This window comes from Myxine glutinosa, chromosome 12, assembly GCF_964187855.1.
Source record: "Myxine glutinosa chromosome 12, kmMyxGlut1.1, whole genome shotgun sequence".
Taxonomy (NCBI): Eukaryota; Metazoa; Chordata; class Myxini; order Myxiniformes; family Myxinidae; genus Myxine; species Myxine glutinosa.
In genome coordinates, this window is record NC_136272.1 from 64008539 (window position 1) to 64036414 (window position 27876).

General features: G+C 48.3%; 2 protein-coding genes across 2 annotated transcripts in view; one reads left to right on the forward strand and one right to left on the reverse strand.

Annotated features, from left to right (window-relative positions):
- The first annotated feature begins 1324 nt into the window (after positions 1 to 1324).
- On the forward strand, positions 1325 to 27806 carry PAF1 (PAF1 component of Paf1/RNA polymerase II complex). The gene is made up of 15 exons (XM_068131842.2): positions 1325 to 1649; positions 6594 to 6623; positions 14612 to 14704; positions 15762 to 15883; positions 16011 to 16077; positions 16626 to 16727; positions 16828 to 16933; positions 17165 to 17233; positions 17499 to 17602; positions 17784 to 17900; positions 18080 to 18208; positions 18364 to 18475; positions 18574 to 18655; positions 18834 to 19055; positions 19213 to 27806. The coding sequence occupies exons 1-15, from the start codon at positions 1456 to 1458 to the stop codon at positions 19353 to 19355; spliced, it is 1692 nt and encodes a 563-aa protein (XP_067987943.2). The 5' UTR covers positions 1325 to 1455; the 3' UTR covers positions 19356 to 27806.
- The window catches only part of LOC137437481 (protein Smaug homolog 1), a 101645-nt gene continuing 94927 nt past the window's right edge, over positions 21159 to 27876 (reverse strand). The window contains exons 11-15 of the mRNA XM_068131840.2: positions 24917 to 25026; positions 24498 to 24675; positions 21659 to 21785; positions 21414 to 21497; positions 21159 to 21298 (exon numbers count right to left, since the gene is read on the reverse strand). Coding sequence (XP_067987941.1) covers positions 21270 to 21298; positions 21414 to 21497; positions 21659 to 21785; positions 24498 to 24675; positions 24917 to 25026 — 528 coding nt within the window. The 3' untranslated portion in view covers positions 21159 to 21269. The remainder of the gene's footprint in view (positions 21299 to 21413; positions 21498 to 21658; positions 21786 to 24497; positions 24676 to 24916; positions 25027 to 27876) is intronic.

Sequence of the window (27876 nt, forward strand, 5' to 3'; positions counted from 1 at the left end):
TTACCAATCAGGGGTGAATTTCATCACCAATCAGGGGTGAATTCCATTACCAATCAGGGGTGAATTCCATCACCAATCAGGGGTGAATTCCATTTCCAATCAGGGGTGAATTCCATTACCAATCAGGGGTGAATTCCATTACCAATCAGGGGTGAATTTCATTCCCAATCAGGGGTGAATTCCATTACCAATCAGGGGTGAATTCCATTACCAATCAGGGGTGAATTCCATTACCAATTAGGGGTGAATTTCATTACCAATGAGGGGTGAATTCTATTACCAATGAGGGGTGAATTCCATTACCAATCAGGGGTGAATTCCATTACCAATCAGGGGTAAGTTCCATTGCCAATCAGGGGTGAATTCCATCACCAATCAGGGGTGAATTCCATTACCAATCAGGGGTAAGTTCCATTACCAATCAGGGGTGAATTCCATCACCAATCAGGGGTGAATTCCATTACCAATCAGGGGTGAATTCCATTACCAATCAGGGGTGAATTCCATCACCAATCAGGGGTGAATTCCATTACCAATCAGGAGTGAATTTCATTACCAATCACGGGTGAATTCCATTACCAATCAGGGGTGAATTCCATTACCAATCACGGGTAAGTTCCATTTCCAATCAGGGGTGAATTCCATCACCAATCAGGGGTGAATTCCATTACCAATCAGGGGTGAATTCCATTACCAATCAGGGGTGAATTCCATTACCAATCAGGGGTGAATTCCATTACCAATCAGGGGTGAATTCCATCACCAATCAGGGGTGAATTCCATTACCAATCAGGGGTGAATTCCATTACCAATCACGGGTGAATTCCATTACCAAAAAGGGGTGAATTCCATTACCAATCAGGGGTAAGTTCCATTACCAATCAGGGGTGAATTCCATTACCAATCAGGGGTAAGTTCCATTACCAATCAGGGGTGAATTCCATTACCAATCAGGGGTGAATTTCATTACCAATCACGGGTGAATTCCATTACCAATCAGGGGTAAGTTCCATTACCAATCAGGGGTGAATTTCATTTCCAATCAGCTTGCTATCACTTGCCAAGCTAGTCGTTCCTTATCAACCATTTCATTGGAGTGCTTGCTTCAATGCTTAAGCCGTGTGGCAAGTGCTCTCCAAACTGATCGGGAATGAAACACCCCCAGTTAATATATTTTATTTCCGGTATTCTCAACAAACTAAAATCTAATAAAACACCTGATTAACCCGCAGGACGATATTAATATACTGGGGTTGTGCACTCTTGGAGCATCTCAAAAATATCTGAGAAATGAACAGAGACACGATCAGGATGTAAAAACAACAACAATCGTTTGAAAGGGATTTTCCTGGACTGTGACGTCAATCTTAACTTTGTCGTTCGCTTTTGACATCGGATTAAGTTTGAACATTTATCGTTATTTATCGTCGGTTCGGTGTATTCTTTTTATTTCTCATGCAATACCTGCGTTTCCATTTTACTTTCCCCACGATGACCATTAAGCCTGAAGTCATCCAGTCGGATGGGCGGGCCGAAAACCGGAACGACGAAAAACGAATGACGATTTTGAATAAATTATTGAAAGAACGCTCAGCGCAAACGGCAATGGCGCCCACCATCCAGACTACGCAGCGAGATCAAGAAAACAGGTTTGTGCGCGTTGGCTTGGCCGATTGTTGTCACGCTTTGTTGGTCAGCCGGCTTTTGTCACGCTGCGTTGGTTAGCCGGCTGTTGTCACGCTGCGTTGGTTCGCCAGCTGTTGTCACACTGCGTTGGTTAGCCGGCTTTTGTCACACTGCGTTGGTTCGCCGGCTGTTGTCACACTGCGTTGGTTAGCCGGCTGTTGTCACACTGCGTTGGTTCGCCGGCTGTTGTCACACTGCGTTGGTTAGCCGGCTGTTGTCACACTGCGTTGGTTAGCCGGCTGTTGTCACACTGCGTTGGTTAGCCGGCTTTTGTCACACTGCGTTGGTTAGCCGGCTGTTGTCACACTGCGTTGGTTCGCCGGCTTTTGTCACACTGCGTTGGTTAGCCGGCTTTTGTCACACTGCGTTGGTTAGCCGGCTTTTGTCACGCTGCGTTGGTTCGCCGGCTGTTGTCTCACTGCGTTGGTCAGCCGGCTTTTGTCACACTGCGTTGGTTAGCCGGCTTTTGTCACGCTGCGTTGGTTCGCCGGCTGTTGTCACACTGCGTTGGTTAGCCGGCTGTTGTCACACTGCGTTGGTTAGCCGGCTGTTGTCACACTGCGTTGGTTCGCCGGCTTTTGTCACGCTGCGTTGGTTCGCCGGCTGTTGTCACACTGCGTTGGTTAGCCGGCTGTTGTCACACTGCGTTGGTTAGCCGGCTGTTGTCACACGGCGTTGGTTCGCCTGCTGTTGTCACACGGCGTTGGTTCGCCTGCTGTTGTCACACTGCGTTGGTTCGCCGGCTGTTGTCACACTGCGTTGGTTCGCCGGCTGTTGTCACACTGCGTTGGTTAGCCGGCTGTTGTCACACTGCGTTGGTTAGCCGGCTGTTGTCACACTGCGTTGGTTAGCCGGCTGTTGTCACACTGCGTTGGTTAGCCGGCTGTTGTCACACTGCGTTGGTTAGCCGGCTGTTGTCACACTGCGTTGGTTAGCCGGCTGTTGTCACACTGCGTTGGTTAGCGGGCTTTTGTCACACTGCGTTGGTTAGCCGGCTATTGTCACGCTGCGTTGGTTAGCCGGCTGTTGTCACGCTGCGTTGGTTAGCCGGCTGTTGTCACACTGCGTTGGTTAGCCGGCTGTTGTCACACTGCGTTGGTTAGCGGGCTGTTGTCACACTGCGTTGGTTAGCGGGCTGTTGTCACGCTGCGTTGGTTAGCCGGCTGTTGTCACGCTGTGTTGGTTAGCCGGTTGTTGTCACACTGCGTTGGTTAGCCGGCTGTTGTCACGCTGTGTTGGTTAGCCGGCTGTTGAGTGTTGTCAAGTTGCGTTGGTTAGCCGGCTGTTGTCGAGCTGCGTTGGTTAGCCGGCTGTTGAGTGTTGTCACTCTGCGTTGGTTAGCCTGCGTTTGTCACGCTGCGTTGGTTAGCCGGCTGTTGTCGCACTGCGTTGGTTAGCCGGCTGTTGTCAAGCTGCGTTGGTTACCCGGCTTTTGTCATTCTGCGTTGGTTAGCCCGCGTTTGTCACGCTGCGTTGGTTAGCCGGCTGTGGTCACATTGCGTAGGATAGCTGGCTGTTGTCACACTGCGTTGGTTAGCCGGTTGTTGTCACACTGCGTTGGTTAGCCAGCTGTTGTCGCACTGTGTTGGTTAGCCGGCTGTTGTCAAGCTGCGTTGGTTCGCCTGCTTTTGTCACGATGCGTTGGTTAGCCGGCTTTTGACATGCTGCGTTGGTTAGCCGGCTTTTGTCATGCTGCGTTGGTTAGCCTGCGTTTGCCACACTGCTTTGGTTAGCCTGCTTTTGTCGCGATACGTTGGTTAGCCGGCTTTTGTCGCGCTGCGTTGGTTAGCCGGCGTTTGTCGCGCTGCGTTGGTTAGCCGGCGTTTGTCCCGATGCGTTGGTTAGCCAGCGTTTGCCGCGATGTGTTGGTTAGCCGGCGTTTGCCGCGATGCGTTGGTTAGCCAGCGTTTGCCGCGATGCGTTGTTTAGCCGGCGTTTGCCTACCTGCGTTTGGCCTGCGTTTGTCATGCTGTGTTGGTTAGCCTGCATTTGTCATGCTGTGTTGGTTAGCCTGCATTTGTCACGCTGCGTTGGTTAGCCTGTGTTTATCACGCTGCGTGGGTTAGCCTGCTGTTGTCGCATGCGTTGGTTAGCCGGCTTTTGACACGCTGCGTTGGTTAGCCGGCTGTTGTCAAGCTGCGTTGGTTAGCCGGCTTTTGTCAAGCTGCGTTGGTTAGCCGGCTTTTGTCACGCTGCGTTGGTTAGCCTGCGTTTGGCACACTGCTTTGGTTAGCCGGCATTTGTCGCGCTGCGTTGGTTAGCCGGCTTTTGTCATGCTGCGTTGGTTAGCCGGCTTTTGTCGCGCTGCGTTGGTTAGCCGGCTTTTGTCGGGTTGCGTTGGTTAGCCGGCTTTTGTCGTGCTACGTTGGTTAGCCGGCTTTTGTCGCGCTGCGTTGGTTAGCCGGCTTTTGTCGCGCTGCGTTGGTTAGCCGGCTTTTGTCGTGCTGCGTTGGTTAGCCGGCTTTTGTCGTGCTGCGTTGGTTAGCTGGCTTTTGTCGTGCTGCATTGGTTAGCCGGCTTTTGTCGCGCTGCGTTGGTTAGCCGGCTTTTGTCGCGCTGCGTTGGTTAGCCGGCTTTTGTCGCGCTGCATTGGTTAGCCGGCTTTTGCCGTGCTGCGTTAGTGAACCGGCGTACGCTGCAGTGTGTTGGTTAGCCGGCTTTTGTCGCGCTGCATTGGTTAGCCGGCTTTTATCGTGCTGCGTTAGTGAACCGGCGTGCGCCGCGGTGTGTTGGTTAGTCGGCGTTTGCCGCGATGAGTTGTTTTGCCGGCGTTTGCTGCGATGTGTTGGTTAGCCGGCGTTTGCTGCGGTGTGTTGGTTAGCCGGCGTTTGCCGCGGTGTGTTGGTTAGCCGGCGTTTGGCGTGGTGTGTTGGTTAGCCGGCGTTTACCACAATGTGTTGGTTAGCCGGCGTTTGCCGCGCTGCGTTGGTTAGTCGGCTTTTGTTAATGGACATTTGCATTTGGCTAACCCGTAATGATTGTTGTTTTCACACAAAATACCATCGTTTTGAAAGTACAATGTTGTGATGTTTTGTCTTGTTGTCCGAATTTGAATTAATTAATCATTCAAACCTCCTCCTGTATCAAGGTTACATAAGAACGTTCTAATCATGAAAAATTTTGGTTCGTTTCTTGTATTTACCACTATTTTGTGTTGGCGCTAAATTTATATAACTACTGCACGTACCCACCGAGAGTAAAATGATTTTGTTGTTGCTGTGGTTCCACCGCAGGCAGAGTTGTGAGTGTTTTGTGGTCAGACTTGGGTTTTCTGACCGATTAGATGCTGCTTGTTTGAGTGAGGGTTGGGGCAGTTGCAGGGTTGTCAGGGGATTCTGTTGGTCCGGATCCACGTGGAAATAGTCATTTTGTTTCGGGGGACCACAATTCATGGACCAATTTGTGAAGTTTTCTTGTTCTCAAAGTTTTGTTCCGAGGTCTCTCTTGACCATTGTCACCGAGCCTCGGACAGCTTCCAACTGCAATTTGTTTGTATTAACATTCCCAGTGATGGTTTGTAAGATCTCTGTGATGTTATTCTTTATCATTCCCTTTGCTCCAATGACACTGGCACAATTTAAGTGCTCTTCAGATTCCAGGATCTTTTCACTTCATTTTTGAGTTCCTGGTAGTGGGTTGTTTAGGCTGTTTATTCTTGGTTTGTGTTGTTTCGGCCAAAAGCGCTGGCTACTGACACCTCAATTAGCAATGCTTTTTTTTTTTTTCTTCCTCAGTCATATATCCGGTCACAGTGCTTTGTTTTCTATGTTCACGCTCGATGGGATCGTCACGTCGTATGTGAACATGAGTTACTTGTTCTCAATTATCGCTTTGGGTCATAGTTTCATGATTTTCTGGGACTGGGGTGTATATTTAAATTTCTAAAGATGTGCCAGTGGACTACTCTACATACCTTGTTGTGCCTTTGTGTGTACAGCTGTTCTGACGTTGTTTTTTTTCCATCTCAATCGGAGGTGGCTCATGCTCCGTACTACCTTGCAGAACCTACACTTGTCTGATTGACTCAGTCCTGCCATCTTCTTAAAGCCATTTGTGTAGTCTTGTCTTTTATCGACCCCAGTTGGCGGTGTATATTTGTTATTTCGTTTTATATTTTTCTTTCATATTTTTCGCATTTTTTGGGGCTGTACTCATTTCTGTTTTGATGTGACATCTTTCATTTGCACCTGTGTTTGGAAATGTTTTGCTCCGTGGATACCTTCTCTGGTTTGCTTGGATTTGGTAGTCTGTTACACTTTTCATATACTCAGCGAATCCTACGGTTGCCATTCTGTGCACTTGGTTTAGCTCAATCAGGCCGCTACGTCCTCGACAATTGTATTGGTTGATGACGGCCATCTAGTGCGAAACTCTATTGCGGGTGATGTTTCCTCCAGGCGAGCGTTCCCCAAAAGTTGACAATGTGTTCATCTCTTCTCTTTTAAAACCTGGAGTTTGACCAATTCTATAGGAGGCTGTTGTGAGGAGCAAGGATCTACTTTGTTAGTCTGCTCAAAAGCTGGAAGGTTCCAGCTTACTGTACTTTAATTTCAATATATCGATGTTCTGTTTTCTTGTGCCTTCAAATCCTGTTTTTTGTCCAATTTGGACACATTTTGAGTACACAGCACAATTATAATTGTCTTTGAATGGGAATGCTCGGCCAAACCTTCAACCTGTTTGATTCGATGCATGTTCATTAGTTTGGCTTTTCTGCCGACGATAGTCTTGAACACCCAGCACATGTTGATTTCTGCAAGATGAGATTGATGGATTTTCCGAGTTTTTATTTATTTATTTATTTCCTTTGGAATGACAATGATGACAAACAGGATGCTCAGTCAGGCTGTTTATATATTTTTTAAACTGTGATCCATTGTGTTTATGAAATTCTGGTGTTTCTTCAGATTGACAAGTCATCGGAGCACTGGCGAGAGGTGAGGCTGTATGTTGTAGAATTTGGGGGGGAGGGGTTAGAGATTACCTGAGCAGAGATAAAACTGTATAGAGTAGCATGGTTCATGTGCGAGTAGGAAACAATCTCTATGTAAGGAAGTAGGGACCCGTCAGCTTAATGATTGTTTGTGCACAATACAGAGGGTCGTGCTTGTGATATAGAGGGATTAAAGTTAATTAACGGTGTGTAAAACCTCCCTGTAACCATTCGTCAGGGGCGCCGGGTTAGAGTTCCCATGAGCCCAGAAGAACGAAGCGGAAAGCAATGGGACTCTGCCAGGCAGTGAGAGGGGGGCAGAGCTATGATTGTCGAGGAAAAGGGGTGGAGCCCAACACCTGGAGGGGCCGAGAGTTGGCAAGGGAGACGAGGGAAGAGTCAGTAGTTCTCGGTTCCATGTTCTCAGAGGAGCTGAAAAAGGCACAAGGGAAAACTGCACGAATTCTGAGGAGAGAACTGCTTGAGAACTGAGGAGATTGTTCTGAGGAGAAGGGGGTGGTGGGGAGGAAGCCTGGAGGAGCGGGAATAGTGTACTGAAGATCTTGAATTTTGTGAGGAAAACTGCATGAGTTTTGAGGAGAATTGAGAGAAGATCAGAGTAGCTTGGTTCTGTGAGGAGAAAAGGGCGGGAACAGATCGGAGGAGGCCTTGCGAGTTATAATAACTAGCAACGGTACCCACCTTACGGGCGGGGCTTCAATTGGGAAGCCAAAATGAAAAGGCAAAATATCAGAAATGGAAGGCAGAATTTTTTTCTTTTAAACGATTCATATAAACATCCGTCAAATCATATCACACGTGAATCATCAAAATCAAAACAGTATCTTTAGAATTTCAATAAAAGCCACATCACTGTTCATATCGGTTCGAAAATATTCGAATATTCGAATTTATTTATTCGAATTGCACGAATATGTGAATTGTGATTGTGTTTCATTGTGATGTTTGTGCGGCGACGGGCGGTGTGTACAAAGGGCAGGGACTTAATCAACGCGAGCTGATGACTCGCACTTACTGGGAATTCCTCGTTCGTGGGACACTGTCTGAAGCCCCAGTCCTCATCACTCATGGGGCTCAGCGGTTTACCCGGCGAAGGGCAAGGTACACGCTGGCCCGTCCAGTGTAGCGCCCGTGCGGCCCCGGACATCGAAGGGCATTAAACGTTCATTAAACATTAAACTGTGGGAGCTGTGCTCGCACGATAAAGCCAGACAAAATGGACGACACAGGAACGAAGTTTCACCGAGCTATTTATTTAGCTCAAAAGCAAAGACCTCAAAAGCACTCTGAATCCGCCCCTCAGGCGGGGCGTGGTATGCAAAAGAGGTAAGTCACACCCCTCGACGGGGCGTGGTATGCAAGGCAAGTGTTCGCCCGAGAGGGCAAGTCTGGACACGCCCGGGTGAGTCCGGACACGTGACCGCTCGCCGGTTGCGTCATCGGCCGGTGCACGGTAATTGTCATGCTTCCGGTAACCGCGACATGCGCCCCCCCCCCAGAATTAACCTGCACCGGGAGAGTCAGTTTGAGGGGGGTCCTGATGACCCAGCCGAAACGACCCCTGGCGATTCGTGTGGCGGTGGATGGTCGGGCGGGGGGCTTAGTTGACGGGGCACGGCCCCGTCGTGGAGGAAGGGCCAACCGTGGAGGTTGGTCGAGGTCCAAATGGGCCGGCTTGAGGCGGTCCACGGAGATGCGGTCCGGTTTGTCGACGATGAATGACTTGTCGTTCCTCTGCAGGACCCGGAAAGGCCCATCGCACGGCGGCCGGAGCGGTCCCCGGTGTGCGTTGTGCCGGATAAAAACGTACTCCGCAGCGCGAAGTGCTGGGGGGACGTGGGGTTGGGGGCAGCCGTGGTGGGACGTGGGCACGGGGGCAAATCTCCTGGCGGCCTCCTGGAAGTCCGAGCGTTGGCGAGCCACGGACCAGGGGCCGGTGGCGTCAGGGATGAATTCGCCCGGCATGCGCAGTGGCTGGCCGTAGACCAGCTCGGCGGTGGAAGCCTGGAGGTCCTCTTTAGGGGCCGTTCGGAGGCCCAATAGGACCCACGGGAGCCTGTCGGCCCAACCGTCGTCCTGGAGGCTGGCTCTGAGCGGCCTTCATCGAGCGGTGGAACCGCTCGCACAAGCCGTTGGCTTGGGGGTGGTAGGCCGTGGTGTGGTGAAGCTTGACCCCCAAGGCCTGGGCGACCGCGCCCCAAAGCTCGGAGGTGAATTGCGGGCCTCTGTCGGAGGAGATGTCCGAGGGCGCGCCGAAACAGGCAATCCAAGTGCCAATGAAGGCCGGCGCCACGTCGGCGGATGTTGTTGATGCCAGCGGGACGGCCTCCGGCCACCTGGTGGTCCTGTCCACCATCGTGAGGAGGTGGGTGAAGCCCCGCGAGGAGGGAAGGGGTCCTACCAGGTCCACATTGACGTGGTTGAAGCGCCGCGCGGGCACGTCGAATGGTGCCAACGGGACTTGGGTGTGCTGGTGGACCTTCGCGCGCTGGCAGGCGACACAGGCATTGGCCCAGTCGCGGACGTCGTTACGGAGCCCGTGCCAGACGAACTTTGCTGCCACGAGCTTCTGTGATGCTTTCCGGCCCGGGTGGGAAAGGCCGTGGAGGGCGTCAAAAATGTGCGGCTGCCATCCGGTGAGCACGATGGGGCGAGGTTGGCCCAGGGAAACGTCGCACAGGAGAACCGTGCCTGTGTCCTCGAAGGGGACGTTGGCCAACCGCAGGCCTATGTCCGCTGTCTGGAGGGCTTGCACCGTGGGGTCGACGGTCTGGTCGGCCGCCATGCGGGCGAAGTCCACACCCAGGTGGACGGCGTTCGCGCCGGGCCGGGAGGCAATCGGCCACAGCGTTGTCCTTGCCCGCAACGTGCCGGATGTCCGTCGTACATTCGGACACGGCGGAGAGGTGGCGCTGCTGGCGGGCCGACCACGGCTCCGTAACCTTGGCCATGGCGAAGACCAGGGGTTTGTGGTCCACAAACGCCATGAACGGGCGGCCCTCCAAAAGATGGCGGAAGTGGCGAACGGCCAGGTAAAGGCCGAGGAGCTCGCGGTCGAAATCGCTATACTTGCGCTCGTTAGGTCGAAGCTGCCGGCTGAAGAAGGCCAGCGGTTGCCAAGCTCCGTTCACCCACTGTTCATGCACGGCGTCCACCGCGTAGTCGGAAGCGTCCGTGGTGAGGGCGATGGGTGCGTCGAGCGCCGGGTGTGCCAGCATGGTCGCGTTGGCGAGGGCCAGCTTAGCGCCCGTGAACGCCGCGTCAATCTCTGTGGTCCAGGCGACGTCGTGCTTGGCCGGCTTGCCCCGGAGGGCTTCGTACAGGGGGCGCATGAGTTGGGCGGCACGAGGCACGAACCGGTGGTAAAAATTTACCATCCCCAAAAATTCCTGTAGGGCCTTGATGGAGCGGGGGCGTGGGAAACTTGTGACTGCCTCCACCTTGGTAGGCAGCGGGACGGCCCCGCGCTTCGTGATGCGGTGCCCCAGGAAGTCGACGGCCGTTACGCCAAACTGGCATTTCGCCGGGTTGATGATGAGGCCGTGCTGGGCGAGGCGCTCGAAAAACGTGTGCAGGTGGACGAGGTGCTCTGCCCGGGAAGTGCTGGCGATGAGAATGTCATCCAGGTAGATGAACAGAAAGGTGAGATCGTGCAGCACACTGTCCATCAGCCGCTGGAAGGCCTGGGCCGCGTTCTTAAGGCCGAACGGCATTCAGAGGAACTCGGAGGCCAAAAGGTGTAATTACAGCCGTCTTCGGAACGTCGGCCAGCCGGACAGGTACCTGGTGGTAGCCCCGAATAAGGTCGACCTTGGAGAAGATCACCCGCCCCGCCAAACGGGCGGAAAAGTCCTGTATGTGTGGTATCGGGTACCGGTCGGGGTTGGTGGCGTCGTTGCGGCGATGGTCGCCATCCGCCACCCGGTTTGGGCACGATGTGCAGGGGCGAAGCCCACGTGCTGTTCGAGCGCCGCACAATGCCCAACCGCTCCAGCGTGTCAAATTCCACCTTCGCCACGGCGAGTTTGGCCGGGTCGAGGCGGCGAGCCCTGGCATAGACCGGTGGACCAGTGGTCGGGATGTGGTGTTCGACGCCGTGCTTGACGGCGACGGCCAAAAACGTCGGCTGCGTGAGGGCGGGAAACTCGGCGAGTAGGCGGGTGAAATCGTCCACGGCCGGGAGCGCGCAGGCTAGCTTGGTTGGTGCAGAGCCGCTTAATAAGCGAGCGAGCTGAAGGGCTCCGCGTTGAAGAGCCGACGCCGTTTGACGTCGACCAAAAGCCCATGCACACAAAGAAAATCTGCACCCAGCAAGGCCATGGGCACGTTCGCCGTGATGAAGTCCCACTTGAAGCGCTGGTCCCCGAATCAGAATGCGACGCTGCGCGAACCGAAGGTGCGGATGGAGGAACCGTTTGCGGCGACCAAGGCGGGACCGCAAAGCGCGGCCTGTTTGTCCTCCACCGAGGCGGGTATCACGCTCAGCTGAGCGCCGGTGTCACACAAAAAACGCCGCCCAGACTCTGTGTCCGTGATAAACAGAAGGCTGCCTGAATGGCCGACGCTCATGGCAGGCAGCGAGCGCCGGCCTGGTCGTTTCCCGACCCGCGGAAAGTGCACGGTGGGTGGCACGTTCTGGCCTTCTGCCCGAACCTGGCGTGGTAATAGCACATGGTCCGCTCTGGTGGAGGCTCCGGCGGTCGCGTCGGGTTCGGTCGACGGGGCGTCGCGGCGGCCGCTGCCGTCAGTGGCGTGGACTCGGCCGGTGGAGGCGCCAGTCGTGGCGCGGGCGTTGCCTCGGTCGGCCCAGGGTCCCAGGCGGCCGCTCCGAAGTGTCGCCTGGCTGACAAAAATTTATCGGCCTCCTTGGCCAGGGCGCGAGGGTCCGTGATGGGCGAGTTAGCCAAAGCTAACCGTACCTGCCCGGGTAGCTGCTGGAGGAACAGCTCGCGGAAGAGGAAGTCCGGGCTGTGGTCACCGAGAAGAGCAAGCATGTGGTCCATGCTTTTGGACGGACGGGCCTCGCCCAGCTCCGGGAGGTGTAGTAGTTGTCGTGCGCATTCGGTCTCCGTGAGTCCAAACGCACCGAGTAGGCCTTTGAGCGCGCTGTATTTGTCGGCGTCCGGCGGGTGCTGGAGGTAGCTCAGAACCCGGGCAGCGGAGGAGGCGGTGAGCGCGGAGACCACGTAGTGGTAGCGCATCGTGTCCTCCGTAATGTTCCGTAGGGCGAAGAGAGAATCCGCTTGAGCAAACCAAACGGCCGCGTGAGATTCCCAAAAGCCCGGGAGCTTCAAAGCTGCAGCTGACTCCATCGCCGTGTTCGTAGAAAGGCGTCACCAATTGTGGGAGCTGTGCTCGCACTATAAAGCCAGACAAAATGGACGACACAGGAACGAAGTTTCACCGAGCTATTTATTTAGCTCAAAACCAAAGAACTCAAAAGCACACTGAATCCGCCCCTCGAACGGGCGGCAATTTATAACGCAAACTCAACACACAAAAGCCACGCCTCTCAGGTGGGGCGTGGTATGCAAAAGAGGTAAGTCACGCCTCTCGACGGGGCGTGGTATGCAAGGCAAGTGTTCGCCCAAGAGGGCAAGTCTGGACACGCCCGGGCGAGTCCGGACACGTGCCCGCTCGCCGGTTGCGTCATCGGCTGGTGCACGGTAATTGTGTCATGCTTCCGGTAACCGCTACAAAACGTTCATTAAAGGATTACGAAACGAAAAACATTACGAAATTACGTTCACACCGTCACGTCAAACACTGCTGTGAACACATACATAGTCACAACATCGTCACAAGGAGAACATCACAATGAACGTTTTGCGAACGCGAATGTTACGTGGGAGTCCAAACCTGAGAACCCAGGATTACCTACCCAAAATATCTTTGCGATCGGTTCAGCAGTTTTTACGGCACCTTCGAACAGACAGACGGACATTTGGTGAATTATAGTAAGATACGAAAGGTTTATTTATATTCACCTTTCATTGCGGCGGCAGGCCGTAGTGAGGCAAGTTTTACAATTGATAAATTTAACAAGTAAAATATAAAATAAAAAAAAAACGAAAAAAACAAAAACAAAACAATGAAGGGAACACCAATGCAGAGTTCAAATAACATCAAGAGAACAGATTTGCAGTAATTTAACTCTTCACATAGCTTCAAAGTTTAGCAAACGCTACAATTTGTTCATTGTGTGGATAAGGAATGCCATTGGGATATTTAATTTTGTGGTTTTGCATTTTAACTCGGTTAGTTGTTTTGAGTTTCGTAGCAAATAGCCACTGAGATCTTTCTGCAGGTAACAAGCAAATAGCCACTGTGATCTGTCTGCAGGTAACAAGCAAATAGCCACTGAGATCTGTCTGCAGGTAACAAGCAAATAGCCACTGAGATCTGTCTGCAGGTAACAAGCAAATAGCACCTGAGATCTGTCTGCAGGTAACAAGCAAATAGCCACTGTGAGATCTGTCTGCAGGTAACAAGCAAATAGCCACTGTGAGATCTGTCTGCAGGTAACAAGCAAATAGCCACTGTGAGATCTGTCTGCAGGTAACAAGCAAATAGCCACCGAGATCTGTCTGCAGGTAACATGGGATTCATTTTACCAATGTTTACCTCATTGTATATAGATATTATTGAATTAATTTTCCCTGGTTGTTATTTGTTCAGGAATAAACACGTTTGGTTTATGAAAAGCTTTGTTTCTCGTGATTCTCCTCGGCCCGCGTGCGCGATCATAATATCCCGCCATAAATTGAACAGAGCCTTGGAGATGAAGCCTGTTTCGGTCTATCCGTTCTGGGGTGGTGTTAACCGGCTTGTGAACAAGACAATACAAACGTATATTGTTGTCGCCACGGGTTTCGGGTCTGCTAAGAGGGGTTTATCCTCGGTTCCCCTCGGACTTCAAGGGATTTGAGGCTACCACACACGAATAAATTTGTGCTGCCTATCACGCGAACCCGGGTTACACTCCCCCTAAAATAAATAAATTAATTTTGTAAAATGGTAAAAAAAAATCTTGGGGCAACCCGGGTCACCGCGTGGTGGATCAAATAATGCTTTAATAGCAGTCTGTTCCAATACTGCTTTTATACAGACGGGGGTTTGTAATCAAGTAATCAGCAGAGGTTGGGACACCTGTAGGAATTCTTCGCATCAACTTTTGAGGCTTAATTTACTTACATTGCTGCAGAACAGCTGTAAGTTGTTAACCCATAACTTGTTCCCTGAAGAAGGCCTTGTTTTTTTTACAATATAACTGCAATTTACATTACTTCCCCGTTTTTGCTAACCTAAACTTTTCTTTTAACCTCGAGCAGTTTACTGCTTACCTTTGTACCATTTCAGGTTATTCACTGGGCATTAAACTGTGTAAATTTCAATAAAAACTGGAAAAATTGAGGTGTTCTAAAACTTTTGACCGGAAGTGTAGAAGATGATTGTAATTGCTGTCCTGTCTCCTAGCAACCATTGGAATTGGTTTAGAATACCGTGATATTGTTTCACATAACATTAGTCGGTGTAGTATTTTGCTTTATTCTACCAGGTGAGCGTCCAGGCGTATTGCCCCTATTTTTTTATTATTATTTGTACTTTCAACAAATTACAAAGTTTCCAACTACTACACAAAATATATCCATGAGTTAGAGTATTTTGAGGTAATGAATGAAAATTGGGAGCAGCTGTTATTAGAATAAACGCTCTTTTTGTAGTAACCTCTAAAAGTGAACTTTTAAACTAGTTTGCCATGTTCTGCTTCTCCTATTTAAATTGCTTTGTATGTTTGAGCATCATGGTTTTGGATCGACGATATTTAATTTGGTTGTGGGTTCTATTGGTGCGACTCCCTTGCAGCGCGGGCTGGGATCTACATTTGAATGTGTGACCGACCCTTTGTGAATGTAGGACTCTTCTTGATCGTTTGACAATCTCTAATGTGATTGTGTGTTCATGCCTCAGGTCTGTGCTGATATGTCGTGTAAAATACAACAACACTTTGCCTGATATTCCCTTTGATGCCAAGTTCATCACCTACCCCTTCGGAGCGAACAGGTGAGAACTTTGAGTTTTTATGGCAGACAAACCTTGAAAGGATGGATGAGATAGCGATTTGAAGAATTCTTCCAGCTTATTGAGGAGTAGTTGATTGAATAATCTTTCGATCGTCAGCTTGGCACCGTCCGTGCATCGACTTTTCAAGCCTAGAACCTCTCAACGGAAAGTCCACAATTCCTGTGTGCAAATGCCATCCAATATGGGACTTTCAAAATGACGCAAGAACGCTAAACAAGATCTTCAGCGCATGCACTGCGTGTGTTTTCAGTGACTCGGTTCGGCTCGCAGTGCACGTTTGACCTGCCGTTACAAGCATGATATCTGTAATTCAAAGTTTTTTAAACATAACTTCGGCATTTAGACAAAAGATTGGTAATTTCAAAATGGTTAACTATAATTGTGTTCCTGAATGCAAATCGGACTCGTGGAAATGTAGCAGTACGAGAAATATCCTTGATACATGGTTCAGCTTTTACCAATAGATGCCAAAATCGAGTATAATTTCTCTTGTGGCCTCAGAACCAAACACACACATATATAATAGTAAATTAACTTACCCTGTCCGTTCACTGGTAGCAATTTGCCGGGGGTTGGTGTAGCAAACGTCCGTTCACTCGGGCCTTGCACCGACAGGTCCACATGGTTGGGAGTTTGCTGTACAAGCAGCTGCCCGTTTGGTGAGCTGAGAAAGTTCTAAGTCTTTCGTTGTGTAAGGCGCAGCCCTTTCTCTGTTACTTTTGCAAGTATTTCCGGCTTGTGTCAGAAGTTTGGTGAGCCATTTGAAGTAGCAATCCTTATCCCGGACACAAAATGCATTTTCTTTTGCCCCGAGCATGCCCGTTTCCTGGGGTTTCTGCTCATTTTTGGGCAGATTAAGTCATTTCAAAAGAGTTATATGAAGCAGAGAGAAGGAGAGGCTAGGCAAGAAAGAGGCCAAGGAAAGGTGGATTGGAAGTTTGTTTTTGGTAGTATGATATTGATAGGGGGAGAATCAGTGTGAAGAGGTGCTAAAATGTGGTGGTGAGCCCTTTGTGATGAGCTTTTTTAATTGCAGGTTTGTGCAGTACAAAGCTACCTCCTTAGAGAAGCAACACATGAACGAGATGCTGACAGAAACCGACTTGAGTGTCACCATCGACCTGATCCACCCTGACACGTACAAAATTGAGCAGAGTGGTACAGAAACGGGAGTTCCACTGAACCTGCTTCATGTTAAATGGCTTCCTTTCGTCCATTTCCACCAATTGGTGTGGTTGGGTCAGGCTAGTACACCGTCACAAAATAATCCCTACTTGTGTTTCAGTTTGTCTTCACCCGGATGATGAAAAACTACTGGAGGAAGAAATTCCAACACCTCAGGGCTCCAAACGGTAATTTCTTCCTGATGCACAGAGTTGTGAATTTTTATAGTTTTAGATTATTGGAACTTTACAGGGCTGACAGGATGTCCTTGATATACGCGCACTCTCCTGTAAGCTGTGATCTTGTCGATTCATCAATGTGTGTGCCGTCCCTCGGATTGACGTTAAATGGGCATCCCGTCTGCCGACATTATTTGGTGGACGTTAACGATCCCACGGTGTCCTTTGTGAAGTCTGTGACCTATTGCTGACACCCTGAACAAATTCCTGCCCTGACTTCCTGAATTGTAGTGGTAACCTGACCAGGATTTTAGCCTCGCAATTGCTTCAGCAGCATCAACACTTTGCTTAGGGCATGGTACATGATTATTTTATTACTTGAAAAATCTTTGATTTTTCAAGTACAATATATTGGTCGGTCCGAGCTCAAATTGTCTATCGTGAACGCGTCTTGAATTAGCAACACACAGCCGGAAGTGTTTGATCGTAACATTCGTTCTGCTGGCAAAGTCCATCTCGGTAGTTTATCCAAGCCCATCCTGCATTCCATTCACCAGGTCCCTTCAGCATGCCAAGGTGGTTCCTTGGATGAGGAAGACCGAATACATCTCCACCGAGTTCAACCGCTATGGCATCAGCAACGAGAAACCAGAGATCAAGTGAGTTTGGTCGGTTCATCCCACATGCGATCGTTACCGATACACCTACCTGACTACATTCCACCTGAATGATCACGGGACCGATGTGTGCTCCATTCAGGATCGGGGTGTCGGTGAAGCAGCAGTTCACAGAAGATGACATCTACAAGGATCGTGAGAGCCAGATCACTGCCATAGAGAAAACGTTCGAGGATGTTAAGAAAGAGGTGTGTCTCATTTCACTCCCTACTCAATTTACCAATCATTGTCACCTTGCTTCTCATTCAATTCAACTGGTAACTCATTATGAAAGGTGAATCCTAATGTGCTTATTAATATGTTTGTAGAGTAAATGCAGTGATGGGAAAGTCTCATACTAGATCACTGCTTAGGGCCCACACTTTGTGCCAATCACTGCATTGTCTTGGCTTATGATTGCCCTTGGGTTTCCCCTCCAGATAGAGACCCATTACAGCAAGCCGCGTGTTCATCCAACGGAGATCTTGCCCGTATTCCCCGATTTCAAGGTACAGTAATATTAATGCTGTTACGGTTGCTTCTTGAGATTGTGGTCTGGGTCTGATGTGCTGCCCAGGTGATTCATTGTGCAGAGACTATGGAGAAATGGTGTTAACCCCCCCCCCCCAAAAAGAAACCCTCCCCCCCCAAAAAAAAAACCCCACTCCCCCAAAAAAACCCTCCCTCCCCCCAAAAACCCCTCCCTCCCCCCAAAAAACCCCTCCCTCTGAGGATCAGTACTGATTCTTGACCCACACCTCCCTCCCTCCCCAGATGTGGATCAATCCATGTGCCCAGGTCATCTTCGATGCTGACCCAGCACCAAAGGGCATGACTGGTTCTTCTGCTGTCGATACCATGTCACAGGCGATGATCCGGTAACATGGTCATACCTTTTCATACCATGATTTTCCATCTTTGATGTAATTTGTTGACCTGGCATTTTTCAGTTTACCTTGTGGTTGTCAGCTCAGTCCTAAAGGATTGTGGGTCTAACTGTAGCCCAAATTGTGTTTCTGGTCACTTTAAACGAGTTCTGATCTTTTTGCCATCTACCAGGGGTATGATGGATGAAGAGAGAAACCAGTTCGTGGCGTACTTCCTGCCGAACGAGAGCACTATGCGCAAGAGGAAGAGAGATGTCGAGGAAGGCCTGCCCTTCACCCATGAGGAGGAGTAATTAAAACTTTACTTTTGCTAAGTTTCCACAATTCCATGCTAAATAGACTTTTATAGAACTCGATTCCATATTTGTGCAGAGAAACTTGTTTTGAGGTAGTCAATTCACAGAATTAAATGTCATGGTATCCCCTGAATGACCTTTGGCACACGTTGGAATTGATCGTTACCGATAGGTACGAGTACCGCATGGCACGCGAATACAACTGGAACGTGAAGAACAAGGCAAGCAAAGGGTACGAAGAGAATTACTTCTTCATTTTCCGTGAGGATGATGGTGTTTACTACAACGAGCTGGAGACGAGGTAGGGCTGGGGGGGAAGGGACGGTTTTTTTTCTTTTTCTCTTCTTTCTTCATTAAGGCTGTTTAAGAGGTGTTCCGATGAACAACTCTGTTCCAAAGTAGCAGCTTTCGTTAATGCATTTTGTGAGTTGTGACATCACATCACTTGCTCACTAGGGTACGGCTGAGCAAGCGGCGCGCCCGCATCGGTCAGGGTGTGCAGCAGAGCAACAACACTCTGCTCCAGGTCCGGCACAGGAACATGAATGAGAAGGAGCTGGAAGCACAGGTTGGTGGACGAGGACATATGTCCGAGGTGGTTTGGGCCTGTTGGTTTGTGTGGACTGGCCGATTGGTTTATCCATTATGTGATTGTGATGAATGCAGGAAGCACGTAAAGCACAGCTTGAGAATCACGAGCCTGAGGATGAAGAGGAAGAGGAAGAGGCAAAGAGGATTGTAGAATCTGGTAAGGAGGTTGGTGTTTAACCAGGATAATGAGGAGCTTTGGATCAAGTTGTGAAGGTCTGAAACCCATCAGATTTGAGGAATTTGAAGCCTGGGGCTTGTGTATAGAATATTTATAATGCCAAATATGAGGAGCCTATTTTATAATGCTCATCACTCTTGCACATTCTGCACATCAGAGGAAGAAGAGGATGAAGAAGAAAAGGAGGCAGAGGAAGAAAAGGAAGATGACAAAGAAAAAGAGGAAGAGGAGGATCATGACGAAAAGGGAAGCGAACATTCCGAAAGTGAGGGAGCCCATTCAGAGAGTGAAGGCGAAGCCTCGGACAGTGAGAGCGGTGAAGAACGCCATGTACGAGAAGAGGAAATTTTCGGAAGTGGTGACAGTGAGAGCGATGAAGGTAAGAGGCGCAATTGCCAGTTCGAGCTGGAACAAAAAGAACCCTCCTTCCATCCATCCCATATAGAATATACTATGGTTTAATCTTCATTCCCTGCATAAGGTACAAATTAACCCTTTGCAATGTTATAAAATTCATTCCGATCAATCCTTTACAGGAGGTAAGGACAGCGAGAGGGAGCAGCAAGCCGGCTCGCGCTCACCCAGCGGCAGCAGCAGCAGCAGTAGTGGTGGTGACACTAGCCCTGGCAGCGCTGAAGATGGGTTGGTGGAAAGTGATGCAAGCAGTGATGAAAACTAACTTTATCATAACGTATCACATGTACATAAGTGTAATCAGCCACTTTTAACTACCGGTATGTAACCTATTGTAGAACAGCAAGTGTAGGCTTAACCTGGAAGTGAACTGCCGTTCAAATTAGTAACCTTAGCAGTGTTGAGGTGTTCATCGTGTTGCTATCACAGAGTGTGCACAATATGTAAGTTCACTTTTTGGGAAAAAATGTTTTTGCATTGCAGAAACAAAACGCACAAGTTAAGATTTTATTGAACTTTCCCTCCGGCTTTCTGGACAAGTGGGAATCATTTAAAACAGCATGACACAAACAACAGGATGGATAACATGCTCAAACTCAAACTGCTGCTTGGAAATGCTTTTTGACTCCGTGGAGCCAAAATACTGTTGCAGGAGGCGAGCTGCCTTAAAGCCTTTAGTGTTTGTATAAAATTAAGACAACAGCAGTTAAACATGGAGACATGGCCCTGCAGAAGTGGAACTGCCGACGCACTGTTGGCCAGCTCAAGCCTCGGGCTGTGGAGACACCTATTCCGTGGCATCTACGGCCTACCCAGTGAGGGAAGGTAGATTAGAGTATCCTCCATTAGGAGAATTGTAAAAGCATGTCCTCGCAGAGGAACCTTGTACAAAAAAATCGTGCAGTGCGGGAAAGCCAGCATCAATGAGCAAACGGAACTTTAGAAAATCCGAAGTGACATGTAGGCCGAGCCAACAGCATTTTTCTTCTTTTTAGTTGCTAACAAACCGGACCGGCCATGCGGCCTAAATAAATAAGGCAGCACAGCCCCCACTGCCCATCCGCTTCCCCCAGGCCCACATGGCTTGGTCCCGTGGGAAATGAAAGGAACTTAGCTGTTAAAAAAAACAAAAAAAACCGAGCTAATCCCCATCCTTCGTCAAAGCCGTCTCCCTCTCCCACTCACAGCACCACAACCCCACTACAGGGGGTGTCTTCTCAACCCCCTCACACTCAACCCCCCCCCACCCACCCACCCACCCACCCACCCACCCACCCACCCACCCACCCACCCACCCACCCACCCACCCACCCTCCCAATAGTTTTGATTACGAAAAATATGACGATACATCTGCTTACATACAAAACAAGGTAAACATGGGTGCCAGCCACTTGCATTTTTGCAGTATCTAAAAATAAAAAGTTAATGATTATATACCGTACTCTGCCGTACATGGCGAATGGGTCGAATAAATATTGGCGAAAGATAAACGCACGTTTTGCTAAATGTGTGAGTAAAAGGCGCAGAAAATAAGTACGCACCGTGCATGTCAGATTTTTCACGGTACGCAACCCCATCAGAGTGGGCCTGTCAATCACTTCACTCAAACCCACAACTGCACCACAAACAAAAGAGCCCTTTCCCCTCCCCTGTCCTTCCCACCTCCCCCTTCCCTCCCAATAAAACCAAATGCAAACATTGTCAAACCTTCTGCACTTTCCACTTTCACCATCTCCTCACCCCTTCCTACAAGATCTCAGCACAACCCCTAGATCTTCCTACCATGTTCATTCAAGCACAAAGATAATGTCCAGTGAATCAAGCCACGGCCACATGCTCCACGATCCCAATCCACGAGGGATTAACAATCCAGGGACGTGGGAAAGGGAAGGGGGACCTAAATGCACAAACAGTTATTTGCATTTGTCAAGCAATGATGCAACCCTTAAACTCGAAATTCATCGACTGAAAAGTGTCAAAAAAAAAAATCAAACCCCAGAACAGAAACCACAGTGTAACCTCCAGGCTGCCATGGAACAGTATGAGCCCCAAAAATAGACATTCTGCCCGAACTTGCACAGACTTCCAATGGGCATCTTTTCGAGCGGGCACGCTCCCCGGCCCAGCATCCTGGAGGGAAAAGTCCAGCCTCGTTCTGGATCGGACATCTGGCACATTTTATATCGTCGACGTTCTGTCTACACCATCTGCAGCACAAGAAGTCAGCAATTTATAATCTCCGATATATTTGTGGCAAAAGACAGGGGCGATGGGGAAAATTTGAGCAAGAAGGCCAACCATGCTCAAAATAAAGTGACGCACCACCCAACGCGTGCTCCATCATGCTCAGGCACAAGGACTCGAGCCTGTTGTTTATCTCGGGTTCGGTCACAGGAACTTGGAATTCTGGCAGCAGAATAAACAAGTCGGGATGGTGAGACAAGACACTTGTCTTCAATGTTTGCTTGTGCAGCACAGGCAGCGTCCTGCTAATAAACCTTCAAGATACATCGACTCACAATACATGGGAATTGGAGCCTATTATACAACCACAATCGAGCAAGTACCTGTTTGCTGGAAAAGCATGAAGGCATTGGGGGAGGTGTGTACGGGCAGGGAGCGCGTGCGCTGAACGGAGCTGTGACTGCGGCTCGGCATGCTGTTACTGCCCCCGCTCGCACCGTACCACACCGCCTGCAAATATATATACATATACGCATGCACACCTCAAATACTCAGTGGCAGGCAAACGTGCTTTGCTGAACATTTCTTGCATCATTTAGCACTTGTACAAAAGGGAGAACATTTTCACCAATTGCCACAGATTATAATTGACTGTCCTGTGTTGCACTATTTGACAAAAAGTTAAGCTTTTTTGTTTAACATTCTCATCTTCGTCAACCCCTTTATAATCAACATTTATTCATATTTTGAATTTCAAATTTCAAAAATTTTATTATCAAATATTTGGATGGACTGAAGGAGAAGATGAACAAGTGGAAGGAATGTATGGAGACAAAAGGTCTGAAGGTGAATATAGAAAAGACGAAGGTGATGGCAAGTGGTAAAGCATGTGGTGAGGTGGAAAGAACTGGGAAGTGGCCATGTGCTGTGTGCAGGAAGGGTGTCGGAGTGAAAATGTAGAATGCACACCGAGTGGGTTCATCAAAAATGTAGTGGTCTGAGAGGGTCATTAACCAGTGTGGCAGCTACATTCAAATGTAAGGTGTGCACAGAGGGAGCTGCAGATGGAGGAAATGTTGAGTTGGATCTTGGAGATGGTGTGAAGCTGGAAGGTGTGAAAACATTTTGCTACCTCGGAGACATGCTGAATGGAGAAGGTGGATCAGACTCGGCAACGGTTGCTCGAGTGAGATGTGCATGGAAGAAGTTTCAGGAACTGAGTGGCGTGCTGATGAGGAGGGGAGTGTCGTTGAAGCTGAAGGGAAAGGTGTATGCTGCATGTGTGAGAAGCGTTATGATTTATGGGAGCGAGACATGGATAATGGACGTAGAGCAGCAACGAAGGGTGGAAATGTGAATGGTTCGGTGGATGTGCGGAGTATCGTTGAGAGAGAGGAAGACAAATGATGAATTGCGAAAGATGATGGGAATAGAGCCTGTGATGGATGTTGTGAAGAGAAACAGGTTGAGATGGTTTGGTCATGTGTTGAACGATGAAAGTGACTGGTTGAGAAGAGTGATGGAAATGAATGTAGAAGGAAGTAGAGGACGGGGAAGACCGAGAAAGACTTGGCTAAAGATGGTGGAAGAAGAAATGCGGGCAAGGGGGTTAACAAGGAGAGATGCAGAAAATAGGGCAAAATGGAGAAGATTTTCATGGGGACCGCAAGGCTAGGCTAACCCCCACTCTAGCTAGCAGGGAAAATGGCCTTAAAATGCCTGTTGTTTGTTATATTTATTCATTTTTAACTCAACTGGACTATGTCCAGCTGAGTTTTTGTCGACACCAGTGTCCGTCGTCCGTCTGTCGTCTGTCAACAATTCGACGTCTACGCTCAGTCACAAATATTGATTAAGATTGATGAAACTTGTTATGCAGCATCTTTAAGACAAACTAGTTTTGGATTGCATTTGGGCGTTGCATGACCAAAAATGGGCACGGCAGGGTGGCCATATTGAAAAATCAATTTTTGTCATATATTTTTAGCACATATAAACTATATAGTTTGTGGTTCTATTATGCATATTCTAACCATATTGATATAGACCAGTTGAGTTCAGGTTCCCTGGAACCTTTCTAGTTTGCTTTTTTAGTCTGCCATCAATCTGTGTAGGACATTTAGCTGTACGGTGCAACGGGGTAATGCCAGGTCTCGTGTCTTGTTCCCTCAACTTAGGCAGTCAGGATGTCCAAAGGATATTAATAGCACAACACAGCGGTGAGGGGTTGGTATTCCAGCCTTGGAGTTCCTTTCCAGGTAGGGTGATTCAATGTGTGCCGTCTCTTGGATTGCCGTTAAACTAGGTGTCACATCCACCGGTATTAGTGGGTCGACATTAAAGATCCTACAGTGTCCTTCACAAAAAGTAGGCAAGCTATCACCGGAACCATTAACAACTTCTAAAATTCCTGCCCGAACTACTTAGTTAACCGTCAGGCCTGGCCAGCCAGTTCGTAAAATACTTGGGCCCAAAATTTCCCTCAGCCAACCACACAATAATGGAATAACTGAAGAACAATGATTTGGATTTTTTTTGGAGTCAATCTCTTGATAATTAACAAGTCACTATTGGATCAAAATCCTCACTTGCCCACAGCTGACCTTATGAGGAGGGGCTAATTTACCCACCCCATACAGCCAGGTTTACATCTAATGCCAGTCCACAGTGGTAGGCTTGATACCCTCAAAGCAACCACAATCCCACCGCTGAAGTACCCCTACTTACTCTGCTCAATAAGAACTAGAATGGAACTCTGACATCGTGACATGACCAATTATGCCTATTACAGACTCTGACCTTTGACCTCTTGCCCCCAAATGAAATCACTTCATCTCTACATCATAATACATACTTGAATCAACTTTGGTCAAAATCCCATCACCGAGGGACAAGTTATCGTGGCAACAGGATTTATACCAAACATGACCTCTGACCTTTGATCTCTTGACCCCATAATCTATTTATATTTACATCATTATACTATTTGTTCCAAATGTGACTTGGTTCCCTTCAACCATACTCAAGTTATCGCGGTAATGATAACCCATGACCGAGGTACAGACGGGGACAAGCCAGACGGACAACCCAAAAACATAACGGCTCCGCTGACTTCGTCAGCCGAGGCCGAGAAAAACTATCCCCTGTGATGTTACTTTCCAGCTGCAAGCAAAAATTAAAATGAAGTGAAATAAAAAAATAAAAACTTCAGATCAGTCTTGCCTTGCTCAGAGCAGAAGGCCTTGGGTTGGTGGCGAGAAGGCCGAGGCGGGCTGTGTTGGCTATGTTCCTGGGAGGAAGTGGCAGTGCACGTTGTCCTCGCCATGCCATTCCCCCAACTCCAAAACCTACCATTGGAGGCCCAGGGGGGAGTTGCAAGGGCTGTCCAAAGAGGCTCCAACTGGGAATATATTCAAATGTAAGGGGTGCCGATTAGATCATAGTTAAAACAATAACATAGTGTTTTCTTATACATGGCTCCGTGAAATACACCACGAGGTCTTCACGAGAAAGCACATGGCAAGCAACAGCATTAAAGAAAAGAAGTCTCGTACTTGTGAAAACACGAGGGTTCGGAGGCAAAATGGAACCGGCGGAGGGTTAAATTTAGCAATGAAATGTAATTTTAAAACAATATCTACCTTCTCCCGGGTTGTCGGATCTCCATCGGTTTCCGTGGAAATCCTCTAAAAAGCTTCTGCACCTGCTGCTTCCATGACAACAGCCTCTTCTTCTGCGTTTCTGTAAAGGCCTGAGACAAGAAAGTGGGCTATGACTGGTGCTGATGAGAACCAGAGATTGGCCAAGGTTGCACATCAGATGTTTACCTTTAAAATCATGAAAATTACCTATGGTAACCTTTTGAATCAACGATGTTGTCACAGCAGGGAACACTTGTCCAACCAGTGACTCAACTCAGTCCACAAAAAAATTTAAAAAATTAGGGTTCACTATTTAATATTTTCAACTTGATACAGGACTAAAACTAGAAAGGCACTCGGTAGAGCACATACATCCGCCAGGCTGAACAGTTTACGTTTTGTATCCCACCGATAGGCCCGATCTGGACCTCAACCCAAATCGAATCAACTGGTTCTCGTCACCGAACCAACTCATCCACAACGTTTTTGAAACATCATGCTATAAAGTATATCGTTTTTGGCCCTGTCACTCAATAATGATGAAACTCAATAATGCTCGCTTTTTTTTTTTTTTAAAGGCTAACCCCCGCTCTAGCAGGGAAAATGGCCTTAAAATGCATGTTGTTGTTGTTTTAAAAAAATGTAAATTTGGACTTGGATCTTCAAGAAAAAAAAAAATCAAATGAAGTCATCCTTGTCACACACCCAACCTGTCCACCACATTCTATCCGAATCGATCCACAACTTTGAGAAATACTGCTCACTGGTGTTGGTGTTGGGCTAGCGGTGGGGGTGCCGGCTTGGGATCCTAGGATCCTGGGTTCGAATCTCGGTCGATCGCCGAATTAATGCCAGGGGGGTTGACTCAGCCTGTCATCCTTCCGAGGTCGGCTAATTGAGTACCAGTTCACTGGTAATTCCCTGTTTGTCGTTGAAGGCGGCAAAAAGGGTTGGCGTCAGGAAGGGCATCCGGCCGTAAAACATTGCTTCAAAAAGGGGACCAAAAAAACAACAACTACCACGGTCCCCGAAAAGGCCAACCCCCGCTTTGCGGGGAAAAATGGCCTCTAAACGGTGGTTTTTTTTTTTTTTTTTAGACAGACAGGGGGGAAACCATGACCTCTGTCCACCTTAGGTGACAGAGGTAAAAATAAGAAAACTAGAACAGCACACGACGTCAACAGATATGCCTCCTCCACCATTATTACATTATACATACTTGTACCAAGTTTGATTGAAATCCGTTCAGCTGTTCTCAAGTACCACATTTTTACCTGACATGACCTCTGACCTTTGACACCAAAATCAAACCTGTTCATCATAATTAGTGGGCCCTTTGGTCCATTGCACCAAATTTTCATTTGTCTTCACGGCCTTGTAGCATACCTGCCTGCCGGATGCGGGCATCTTTTAGGTATTTAGGAACTTTTGGGTCCTTGCGGACTTTTAGGTCTTCAGGGTCTTAAGGATTTTAGGGGTTTCAGCAGTCTAAATAGCTAAAAGGTACATTTCAATAGTACGTAATTAATTGACGTACATATTTAATACACACACACACACACACACACACACACACACACACACACACACACACACACACACACACACACACACACACACACACACACACACACACACACACACACACACACACACACACCTCATCCATTTATAGTAGACAAACAGGAGTACCCTCGGTAGTGGAAATGCAAGTGAAGGGTGTGGAAGGTGAGGGGAGAGGGACGGGAAAGATGTACTACATCTTTTTTTGGAGGGTGGGGGGGGGGGGCTGGCTTTGTCAGGCCTCTGTTTTGGGGAGAGGGAAGGAGGAATAAATTTACACGTGCAAAGAGTACTTTAACCTCAGTGTTTTCCAGGTAAAGCTAGAGGTTCCAGGGAACCTGAACTCAACTGGTCTATATCAATATGGTTAGAATATGCATAATAGAACCACAAACTATATAGTTTATATGTGCTAAAGAGGTACAGCAACGTTGAAGGTATCTCATGTTTGATCAGTATTTGTGACTTTTAGAGCTTGGACGTCGTCCAAACTGATGTTTATGGGTCAAGTCATGTCATAGGTCACGACGAGGTCATTTTTCGGACATCGTCAAAACCCGTAATATATGTGTTGAGGTTTGTTACATACTGTCTACACACCAAGTTTCAGCCTTCTAGCTACATTAGGAAGTACCAGATTGACAAAAATTGATTTTTCAATATGGCTGCCCTGCCACGCCCATTTTTGGGCATACAACGCCCAAATGCAATCCCAAACTAGTTTGTCTTAAAGATGCTGCATAACAACTTTCATCAAATTTGATCAATATTTGTGACTTTTAGAGTGTAGACGTCATTGTTTACAGACGTCAGACAGACGACGGACAGACGACGGACACTGGGTGTCAACAAAAACTCAGCTGGACATAGTCCAGTTGAGTTTTTAAAAAAAGGTAATTGTAATACCCTCTGCCACCAACACCAGGTGGCGCTACACAGTACACATTTACAAAGAGAATTTGCGGCCCTCCCCCGAGTGAAGCCGCGGCCACATAGCCTATGTTACCCCACAGACAAAGTTGTATTTGTACCCCGAGTAAAGTACAAAAGCGTTTATAGCTGGAGTACCCGGTGTTGCTCAAGCGAAAAAGAAACATTAACATATTTGAAATGAGGGCAAATACAAGTTTAATGGAAAAGCAATTACATCCACATCCGAATCCATCACAAATGTCAAATCATCATTTTACCTTTTTGTTGAATTTATGCTGCTGAATGTACCGTTCATCACGTTTGAGTTGAGTACGATGACGTTCAGGAAGAAGAAGTCTTACCTCCAACTTCAACCGCTTCCGGTATTATTTGATTAAAATTATTTGTGTTAAAATGTCTGGTGATTGTTTTGTATTTATTTATGCGAATATGTACTTGTATATAACAGTCATTAATCAAAAAGG

Coding starts and splice junctions, on each gene's coding strand:
- PAF1 (XM_068131842.2), top strand. CDS start 1,456: ATGCAATACCTGCGTTTCCATTTTACTTTCCCCACGATGACCATTAAG. Junction 15,884..16,010: donor GTACAAAATTGAGCAGAGTG/GTACAGAAACGG, acceptor CTTGTGTTTCAG/TTTGTCTTCACCCGGATGAT. Junction 16,728..16,827: donor AACGAGAAACCAGAGATCAA/GTGAGTTTGGTC, acceptor TGCTCCATTCAG/GATCGGGGTGTCGGTGAAGC.